The following is an 11310-nucleotide window of genomic DNA, read 5'->3' as shown; positions in this document are numbered from 1 at the left end:
ACACTGCTCTCCAATGTTTTCACTGCAGCCTTGTGGCTCTGGGCAGTGCTTATACCTTTTCCAATTATGGGGGCTTCTGTAAGGGGGCCCCTTGCTTGTGTCAACTGCTGAGCATCGCCTCCTGAACACTGGGTGAGATATGGGTCCTCCCATCCGTTCCATGTCCTCAGCAATATGGCCTTCTACAATTTTTTTTTTTTTTTATAAGCTTTTGCAGTGTCACGGGGCAACCCAATAGAGGGAGCTGTATACATCGAGGACCTTGTAAAAAGGGGCCCCAGAAGGTGACAGTGATTTTGTAAAGCAATTATTAAGGATAAGAAAGGCCAAACCAGTATTTACAATTAGAAAAAGAGAAAAAAGAACTCTGTTTGGTGAGCACTTTAAATAGGTTGTAAATCTTATATAGACTTAAAACATAACTTTTAATACATCATGAATAATAAATAGACACACTGTTGTACAGAACACATAATAAGGTGCCAGAAAAACTACTGTTAATCTAATACACACTAAATCCTAAACATAGGTCCCTAACGGGTGTTCACTGTATGAACATATAAAAAACATATACACAATAATAGTAAAATTCAACACCCTCCTATTGTCAGTTAAAGATGGCGAAATATACAGATAATAATCTTCAATAAGTATCAAGCTTAAATAGCATAATTATAAAAACATCAGTTTATCCCGTTACATAACATAAATAATATCCCAAAAATCAGAATTAGAAAAGTCAGGGCATATAAACTGCCAAACCTCATTCTGCTTCTCCTCACTTGGACCCAAGTCTATCTATGAGGAGTGAAAGATTGCTGGAAAGGTAGGTTGCCCATGGAAACAACAGTATAACCGCAGTGTTACTTAAGTTTTAATTTTCTCCTCCGTGATCAAGCCAGCACAGCGAAACGCGCGTCGGCAGCAGAAGGGTGTCCGTGGTTGTACTACACGGTACACCCCCCACTTGTCCCTATAAGTAGGGATTTAGGATTTAGTGTGTATTAGATTAACAGTAGTTAATCAGTAGTTTTTCTGGCACCTTATTATGTGTTCTGTACAAAAGTGTGTCTATTTATTATTCATGATGTATTAAAAGTTGTTTTAAGTTTATATAAGATTTACAAACTATTTATAGTGCTCACCAAACAGAGTTCTTTTTTTCTCATTTTCTAATTGCTTATACATTAATAACTCTAGTGAGCACCACCACTACTAGACACTTTATACATAATTTATTAAACAAATTAGTTTGGGAATAGTGGCAATAATTATTTATATATATAATTAATTGCCAGTGAGACGTTCTTTTCGTTTTCCCTTTCCCCTTTGTTTGACAAACCAGTATTTAACCTGTCCATTCACTAGGAACTGAGATGTGCTGTGTACTTACGTTATGTCATTGATTTCCTAGCGGATGTCATGACTGAACCAGTTTCAATGACGTTGCAGTCGGTCTCCACTGTGTCTGTGGCATCATAAAATACCCCATGGATAAAGCTATTTGTCTCGGCTGGGGTACATGTTAGTGTAGAATAAGCATATTGAAGTGTAAAACTATCTGGTCCTAGTGTTGCATTTTATAATCTCAGTGGCAGATCGAAGAAAAGATATGCGAGACAGAAATTAGGCTAGATAGTGAGATCATTATATTAATATACTCATTTAGAGATGTTTTAGTCATTGGTACATCTTTAAAGGCTAAGGGGCCTATGAATCAAGCTTTTCTTTTCATAAAATGATGTAGAAACTTCAATTTCTGCATAATGTTATGAATCCTTTAGAATGTAAGCTCTTACGAGCAGGGCCCTCTACCCTCTTGTGCTTCTCCTTACTTTACTTTCATCCACTTCTTACTCCCCACTAGGGCACCTAACACTTGCAGGGCAATTCAATTTGGAGCGAAAAGTCAGTTTTTGCGATAATTTCGCACCTATGACGTCATTTTCGCTGGTTTTGGTTTTACACCGTATTCAATTTCAAAGAGTTTTCGCAGGTTCGAAAAGTCTTTGAAAAAAAACGGGGATAACTTTTCACCACTGAATAGGTGGCAAAAAAAAGTGCAGAATTGGGGTTTAGGGGTGCAGGCTTAAAAAAAAAGCCTGCACCCCTGGGAATGACATTTTAAAATAAACTGTGTCAAAAAAAGTTTTAAAAAAAAATAGGGACACCCCAAAAAAATTATTGAAAATTTGGGGTGAAAAAAAAAAAATGGGAAAAAAGGGTTTAAAAATAGGGAAATAGGTTCGGGGCTATTCTGCAAATATGCGGCAGGTGTTTTCTAGAATATGTTATTAGCGGCAGGTGCATATTTGCAGAATTTTTAAATAAAGACTTTAGGGACTTAAAATATGCTAGTACCCATTTTCATGTACCCCAAATTTGATGGGACCACTTAAAAAAACAAAAAAAAATAACCTAAGTGCTCTTCTGCAACACTTCTTCAATGTCGGGAAAAAAACACCAGCAGCCGCTATTTAAAACCCCGACTTTCATTTGCAGGCTAAAATGGGGGTACCCATAGTGATCCCCCATGTTTTTACAGCTTTAGGGGGGTCCTACAATTTATTCCAGGTAAACTTCGTTTTTTTTTGCCGATCCTACTTCGCAGGTTCCCATTTTCGTAGCTTTTAAATTGAATACGGGGATAAAGTGGGCGCGCGCCCGATACTTTATCCAAGGAAAATCTCCGATGTGGAGAGAAAAGTCCAGCACGGACTTTTCGCTCCCATATTGAATACCCCTCTTGGTTGCTTATGCTCTGTTGCATATCTAGGTATTATGGTCACTAATGTAGCAATGTATATTATCCATGTCCTGGTCCTATATTGTACTGTAAGTCACTTGTCAAATTATTTGTTTATGTACTTTGTAAGGCGCTGCGGAACACTTGTGGCGCCATATACAGTGGTGGCCAAAATTGCGGACACTTTTTTAAATTTGAAAGGTTTTCAACTTCGAATGCTTATAAAAACTATTACACTTCATGCAGTGCAATGATTCATATATCAAATGAAAGGAAATTTAATGCTGAATTCTACACAATAAACAGAGGGCAAATAATTGCATTACAAGGGAAGTTATGCAGTGAAAACAACACTTAGGGTGAAAATCCCTGTGTACTTATGATGTTACTGTCCTATCAGTATTTCGTTGGGTATCCTTTATTTTCTCAAAACAGCAGCGACGTGGCATTGAGCCAGACAAGTGTTTGGAGCTCTTCCTTCTTTATTATGTGGTGCCATGAGACAATTATAGCCTCAATTAATTGTCTTTTATTGGATGGACGCCTCAGATGTACCAGTTTTTTCAAACAAAACCACAAATGTTCTATGGGGTTCAGGTCTGGGCTGTTTCCTGGCCATCCCAGCACCTGTATGTCATTCTCCGTGAACCCCTTTTTGTATGTCCGTGCAGTGTGGCATGGAGCTGAATCCTGCTGGAAAAAAAATGGGGCATTATCTGGGAAAAGATCCCTGATAGAAGGTAGAAGTTTTGGTTGTAGGATGGTGTCAATGTACTTTCTGCTGTTCAGTGTGCCATCTATGACATAAAGGCAGCCTACAGCATCTGCTGTCATACATGCCAATATCATAACACTTATGACAGGATTCTTTGTTGTCGCTTGAATGCAATCTGGATGAACCTCTGTCCCGATGCGACGCTCACATATTTTCTCCCATCACTACCAAATATCGATATCTTAGTTTCGTCACTCTATATCACTTGTTTCCACTGACCTTCTGTCCATGCAGTGTTCTTTTGCCCACTGTATTTGTTTCTGCCACTGTTTTTTATTCAACAATGGCTTTTTTCGGGGAATCCTACCTTTTTGGCCAACCTCCGTTAGTCTTCTCCGAACCGTTCTAGCACTGACAAAAACACCAGTTGCACTCAGTTTACTGCTAATGGCCGCAGATGACATCCATCTGCCCCTGACGCAAATTTGTTTTATTTTCCTAACATCAACAGCTGTTGTGCACTTTTTCTTGCCTTTTCTTTCTTTGTTTTGTATAGACTGTGTTTCCTGATAACGTAAGCAAAACTTTCGTACTCCTGATGTTGTCACATTCCCACCAACTTCTCTCGCAATTGCTGCATACGAAAGACCATTTACACGTAACACCACAATCCTGGATCTCTTCCTGGGTGACCAGTCACCACTTTGCCTGGATGACATTATTGTATTTAGATTTTACACCGTCAATAGCACTAAACAATACAAACATCCAACCGTAATTGCACTTCAGTAACCAACTTTATTCTGCAAAATGAAACAGCCAAACTGACCTTTCCCACCTTTGAACATGACCTTGCACCTGCTCATAAACGACAGCTGATTGGTCCTCAGAACCACGAATCCGATTGGCTGGTAGTAGCTGTTACTACAATCCGCTTCTTGAATCTCATGCATCTGTGCTTCTTTGTCTGACTGAAAGTAGCATAACCTCCCTTGTAATGCAAATATTTGACCTCCTTTTTATTGTGTTGAATTCAGCATTAAATTTCCTTTCATTTGATATATGAATCATTGCACTGGGTGAAGGGAAAGTTTTTATAAGCATTCAAAGTTGAAAAACATTCAAATTTCAAAATGTGTCCGCAATTTTGGCCACCAGTGTAAATAAGGGATAATAATAATAATACACAAACCACTGTAGTCCCAGTGTAAGCTTCTTATGCCTAGCGCTGGCTATTTTGTGGCTAAGCTACACTAACATTGGTAAAACCACAGGAAACTTTCTAGAAAACCTCTAGCAAAAAAGTATCATTGGTTACCTCATGGTACCCATAACCTGTGTGTACCAGTGAAAGTAAATGTGCTCTTGTAGATAATATAGATAAAATTAGTGCCCCCTATTTTTTTTAAATACATTATAGATGGCATGCAGTCATCAAAAGGGACCGTTTGATGATTAGTGTGTATGTACAGTGGACCCTGTAAATTTGCACCTGCACAAAGGCATTAGTGTAGCTATAGTGGGTGCAGGGGGTGCCATTGCTATAGGGCCCAGGGGCTTAGGGGGACTCTGACCCAGGTTATATCGCTGCATACCAATTTCCTGGGTTTGACTGCTAAGCAGTTGGGTCTGACCTTCCCAGCCTGACTGATGTGACATCCTATTTTCCATGAGAGGTGTGTATAGTTGATGTTATAATGGTAAGGGACCACTGTACTGTGGTATAATATAAACGTAATGTGGCACAATATGACCTGGAAGCACTATAGTGCGGCATAATATGAACAAGGGACACTGTATGTCATGATGTGAATTGAGGGTACTGTGATGCATAATGTTTACTGTCAGCCCTTTAGTGTGACATAAGGGGAGATGTATCAAACCTTGGAGAGAGATAAAGTACCAACCAATCAGCTTCTGTCATTTTGTAGGCTGTTTGAAAAATAACAGAAGCTGATTGATTGGTAGTTTATCTCTCTCCGAGGCTGAATATTTCTCCCCCATAATGGGAACTATGGCACTACTATGGTTCATAAGATTATCAACTTCTGCAGAGTTGTCTCTCTGGAAGCATTGAGACAGGGGCCCCTTCAAAATGTTGATATGGGGCCCACAAAGTTCTGGCTACGCCCCTGCAGCGGACACTAATGGCATCATTGATTGTAATAGCACTTCCATCAGCTTCTGACTTAAGCAGGTATGAGACCATTTACCATAACAAACAAATGTCAGTCATGTCATGTCTGGCCATGGAAGGGTCCCCCATCGACGGTGCCACCTGTTGGGACACCGACTGGGAGTAGGGACACATGGGCAGTGGGCCAATGCGGGAAGGGGCAGGGCTATGCTGGCCACATCAGAGGCAGAACTAAAAGCTCTGAACCACCCAGTTGAGGGAATAAAAATTGGCGGACGGTCTGTTATAGGGATGGACAGTCCATTTACAGGAACCGCCGATGACTGACAACTCAACTGGCCAGGCAAATTCAAATGTCCGTCCAGTTGCGATGTCAGGGAACACACATCGGGCAGCCGATCTGTAAGTCCGTATAGCTTACCTATTCGGCTGCTATGTAGGCAGATCCGTCAACACAGGGCCTGATTCAGAGCCGTTCGCTATTTGTGGTCGTTCGTTCAAAAACAAGGGGTGGCTATTCAAATGATCCGTTCGCAAATTGCAGTCTGTTCCCACCTCTAAGTCTGAACAAGCGAGCAAAACATACGCTCGTTTATTTGATAAAAACGCCCCCTGGCCACACGCACCATACGTCATGTCCGCTATTTATTAGATTAATCGAGTACATCGTACAGCGTATGAACTGCTCGCTATTCTTGTGGTTGGTGTTTTCAACCGCTATTTTGCGAGCAGTTCTGAGTTAAAAAAAACCAAGTGACGTGGTCAATGACGCTGCTGTATTAAATATGCACTCCCTTAAAACGCACGTTTTGACCTTTAAGCACGCCTGCGTTCGGATCTCCACTCCCCGTTTTCAAGCACCTTCCCCTGTTACCACCCACATACGCCTCATTCTGTCACTCAAAATAGCAGGCCCTCGCTATATTGCGTACCAACGATTTTCGGCCGCACTGACTGGTTCACGCATGCGTACTAAAAACCGTACGCATGCGCAGATGTGCGAACATCGCTCGGAACGAGCGTACTGCCGCTTGCGAGTGGCTCTGAATGAGGGCCACAGTGTGTACCCAGCTTAAGACAAAAACAATAACTTCTATAAGTATCAGATGCAACAGATAGAAGATAAAATAAGGACCTGGTCATCAGGCAGTATTTTTTTTGTTTTTTTCAAGCAGTTCAGCGGAGCAGTACATTGTGGGGAAGCTGTATGAAGGGGTGATGGGGGCAAACCGGTAACTGCGCGTGTTAAGTGCTGCAATTTCCACCTCCCTGCATGTAGTAATGCAGGAAGGCAAGTACCCTATGGTGCAGTGAAACGCGTTAGGACTACCTGCTTTTAACCATCCACTGACTATATTCTAGACTACCGCGGATAACCCGGAGCAACCTCCGTTCTACCACCGAACTGTGCAGTTCCGTTACATCCTGGGTTTCCTGTTTTTTATAGCACTTTCTCTAGCTGTCGGAACCAGGGATTGTGCATACACAAGAATAAAAAATGTAAACTTAATTTTCTTTTTTTGTATAAGCCGCAGGTGCTTCTTAGAGGAATTTGATCAGCACACGTGCAGTATGCACGCAAGTGCCGGTCAGTGACAGTGGCCCCGCCAAAAGAGGGAGAGCACAATTTGCCAAACAGGTGAATGAACGCTCACCCTCTTCTGCAAAATTCTTTTAATACATGCGGCCGTGAAGAGGACCCGCTTCACCGCGATCCGACGGCATTGCGGGTCCACACAAATAACGCATAGTACATCTCCCCCTGTGTTCTTAAATCAGTGAGGCTAGTCACAGAACTAATTAGGCCGGGCATCAAGTTGTTGCTGTTATCCTAAGGAAGTGTCAGCATGCCAGTAAAGCAACAGGTTATGTAGACCCTCCCTTCATGATCAAATTTCAAAACGTGTAGTTCTCCTGGACCCAGCTACAGGGACAGCCCCCAGGACCACTATCCAAAACATTAATAGGGGAGATGGATCAAACATTCTACAGAGGATAGGTGGAGGTCTTTACCACAACACCCAATCAGCTTCTACCTCTCATTTTATGGCCTGCACTTGATATAGGAGAGCTAGAATGGGCAACATCTCCTCTAGTCCTCCTTAGAAGCATTGATACATCTCCCCCTCTAGTGACTGTCCCCAGTAGCTGCATCCACGTGTCTCCAGCAGCCTTCCGGGAAACCCTTTCCACGGACTACATTTCCCGGCAGCCACCGCGGCCCCGGCGCATGCTCCCTCCTTCCACTCGTGCGCCACAAGCCTCTGGGAGGTGTAGTTTTTACTCCACCGCTGACTGTTGCGGCCGCTGCCTGCTGTGAGCGGTGAGGGACTACATTTCCCGGCAGCGCCGGCGCACGGGGAGGTCGGAGGCCGCGGCTCCGGCTAATGATGCCTAGCAGGGCATAGTCACGTGTGGCTTCCGTTGATCTGTTTTCCTGGGCACAGTGCGGGTCTCCCCCCCGTCCTCCGGCTTCCCCCCTCCATATCCGGGTTCTTTTTCTCCCCAGTTCCGCTTCATTTTTTATTTTAGTTTATTTTATTTTGTTTTTCTCTTTTGGGGGGATTCGCAACGAGCCGGCCGCCTTCCCTTCCCAGTGTGTTCTTTCCCCGCCGGGTCACACCACCTTCCTCCTGGGTGTATGAAAGCATGAGCGATAACGATGACATCGAGGTGGAAAGCGACGTGAGTGCCCTTATACCCCTGCCCGGGGGTCACCTGTCTGACTGTCCGGGGCATTGCTCCCAGATTACCCTGCCTGCTGCCCATTTATTGTGGCCCTGGTGGACATGGCAGTGAGGAAGATAAAGGGTTACATTAGGGGAGCCCACGGGTGTTCAGATTGGTAACCCATTATATATATATATATATATATATATATATACGCTTATACATTACATATATAATGCATACGTGTGTATATAAACAAAAATATATATATTTATTTTGCCATATTGATGTTATAGAATGATTGTGTATACAAGTTACTATAAGAGACGCATGCGAATCATACATGCAAATGTATATCCCAGAGGTTCCCAAACGCGGCCCTGAAGGCTCCCCTACAGTCCAGGTTTTAAATAATAATAATTTGATTTATATAGCGCTTTTCTCCTAAAGGACTCAAAGGGCGGAATTCAATTCTCTCCAGCCCCTATCGCGCCCGACGGAGCTATTCTATTCTTGCTCCTGTCGGGCGCAATCAGCTGCCAAGCGCTACATTTCAGCTCGCAGCCCCTGGGGGATGAGAGCTGAAATGTGCGAAAAGTGACATGGTTGGGGCTCCCAAACATCACTTTTCGAGATCGCGCCCAGCACTTTGGTCGGGTTTAGCTGCTTTACGCGGTTAAACCTGACCTCTATGGGCGCGATCAGCGTGAAATTCTGGCACAATTGAATAGCGGCCCGCGATCTCATGTCACTTTAGACGGGAGATGCGGGCCGCGAAATCAATTGAATTCCGCCCAAAGTGCTTTACATTTACAGTACAAAATAAGCTTAAACAAGAGACATTAGTGAAATGATCTCCATGGTTGAGCACAGGTGGTAGGTACTAATTAATCCACCTGTGGTCAAGCATGGATATCTCTAAATCCTGATCTGTTGGGGGGCCTTGAGGACCGTGTTTGGGAACCTCTGGACTATAGACGGTTGGGTAGGGGATCCCGGCGGTCAGGGTGACGACGATAACAATACTGACAGCGGCATCCTGACAGTCAGAATCCCGACAGAATTTGGCAAGTCACCGTTACGCTAACCCACCTCTCCTGCAGCCTAACCCTCCCTCTAGTGTCTACCACTGGTCTAACCCCTTAAACCCTTTTAAAAAAAAAAATAATAATTAAAAAGAGATTACAGTGAGGACATCACATAGTATAATTAAAATACTAATTGTCTTCAAGCATTAAAGTCCTACATGTATTATGAATTCAATATAAGTATTGTTAAAATTAGTGTTTTAGATGTGAGAGTCAGGCCTGGCCAACCCATGGCTCTCCAAGCTGTTCAGTTCTGATTCTACAAGTCCCAGCATACCCTCCCACCAGGTAAAATATGCTGGGACTTGTAGTTTCACAGCAGTTGAAGAGCCACAGGTTGGCCAGGCACGGTGTGGGTTATGAGAGTAGCAGACCTGATATAAAATTGTTTATTCGTTATATCTTAGTGTGTAGTGTAAATCTGCTAGACTTTAAGATAAAGTGATGGGAGGTGAATGAAACAGTATTGGATGCACGTTATACTCGTGATATACAGAGTTGGTCAACTTTTAGTGGGCTGCTGGCGAATGATGTGCTAGGTAGCAGGCCTTCCTGTACATAGGGGCTCCAGCGGGCAAAAGTATTAATTTGACCTAAAAATATGGTACAGAAATATGTATGTTTTATGTGTAGAGATTGCAAATTCAAAGTGTTAATGAATTGCGGAAAGATTTTTATTTGTAAGAATCCTTTTCTTGGTCATTTATCACAATCTGCGTTGTGCAAATGTGTATTTTTAAATACGTTGGTTTAGTCCGTCTACCAGAATCACAGCTTATGTTTTGTCTCTAGGTGACTGTATGACGGGAACGATGGTGTTCAAACCGTTACATAAAATTGAAGTAAATGAGTAATAGCCGAAAATCTTGATACTTATTACATTAGGACGAATGTCACGTTTTTTTTTCTCGTTTTGTTTACTTTAGCAATTGGCCTTTCCCAAAATTGTTTCAATTCTGATACTTGCTTCATTAGGGCATATGTCATGTTTATATTGTCTGTCAGTTACCTTAGTTCTTGGTGTTGCCAAATTTTGATTGTAATAGGGTTATGTCAACATTACCTGTTACCACTGATTCTTATATCAGTCTGATGAAATTCGGTGTTAACATTTCTGGATTTCCTCAGATAAATGACTGAAAAACAGGCCCGGTCAGCCAGACTGATGCAGCCTTTGGTGTTCCTAAGAATCTTGCATGTTTTCAGGTGGAACCCAGAAATTGACAATATATGTGGGTTTATTCTGCCAAAGCACATTATTCAAAAACATTCAGTGCTACTTTTTTTTTTGTTTTATGTGTGGAAATGTTAATTGTTGAAAGTACTTATTCAGGGCTTGTACACTGTTTACTTGGCCTACTGCTCTGTCCTGCATCTATTGCATGAACAGGGATAAACAGTGGACTTTGATGCCATATATGAAATAAATTAACACTACTTTATGTATTCTTTAACATGTAGCTTGCACGGCTACGCACAAATCGGCCACATATTAGTCTTCATTCTAGCACCCTGCACCTGTCGTAACCCATGCAGTTCCTCTATCCCGCCTGAGGTGTCGCTCTCTGATCTGGTGATTCTAGCACACTCTGCTGATGCAACAAACTGCTGAGAGTCAGAAGCTTGTGTGCTAGAAGCATCACAGCAGAGAGCGACACCCCAGGCAGGAAAGAGGGACTGCACAGGTTGTGACAGGTGCAGGGTGCTAGCATGTACACTATAATATAGTAGGACCAACATTGCACGTTTTCCCTGCCACCTCTTTGGTGTGCCAGGTAAAACATGCAATGCCAACAGACGCAATGTGCTGTTCCTGGAACGGCACATCGGCTCCATCTTGATTAGTTGAGTTCCCCCTATTGAGTAATACTTAAGCTGGCCATACACAGACCAACTTTCCTCCAAACATCTAGTTGATTGGTTGGAATGAAGATCCAGTAATACATGGGAGCAA

At 42.6% G+C, this 11310-nt stretch overlaps 1 protein-coding gene across 1 annotated transcript in view; it reads left to right on the top strand.

The window, feature by feature from the left end:
• The first annotated feature begins 7992 nt into the window (after positions 1-7992).
• Positions 7993-11310, top strand: part of MAX (MYC associated transcriptional regulator X) — a 35112-nt gene continuing 31794 nt past the window's right edge. The window contains exon 1 of the mRNA XM_088465301.1: positions 7993-8283. Coding sequence (XP_088321427.1) covers positions 8248-8283 — 36 coding nt within the window. The 5' untranslated portion in view covers positions 7993-8247. The remainder of the gene's footprint in view (positions 8284-11310) is intronic.

The sequence above is a fragment of the Taudactylus pleione genome, unplaced genomic scaffold (genome assembly GCF_031769625.1).
Source record: "Taudactylus pleione unplaced genomic scaffold, aTauple2 ptg001956l, whole genome shotgun sequence".
NCBI classification, from domain to species: domain Eukaryota; kingdom Metazoa; phylum Chordata; class Amphibia; order Anura; family Myobatrachidae; genus Taudactylus; species Taudactylus pleione.
Note: the sequence above shows the minus strand (reverse complement) of the source record. Positions and strands in the feature narration are given on the sequence as shown.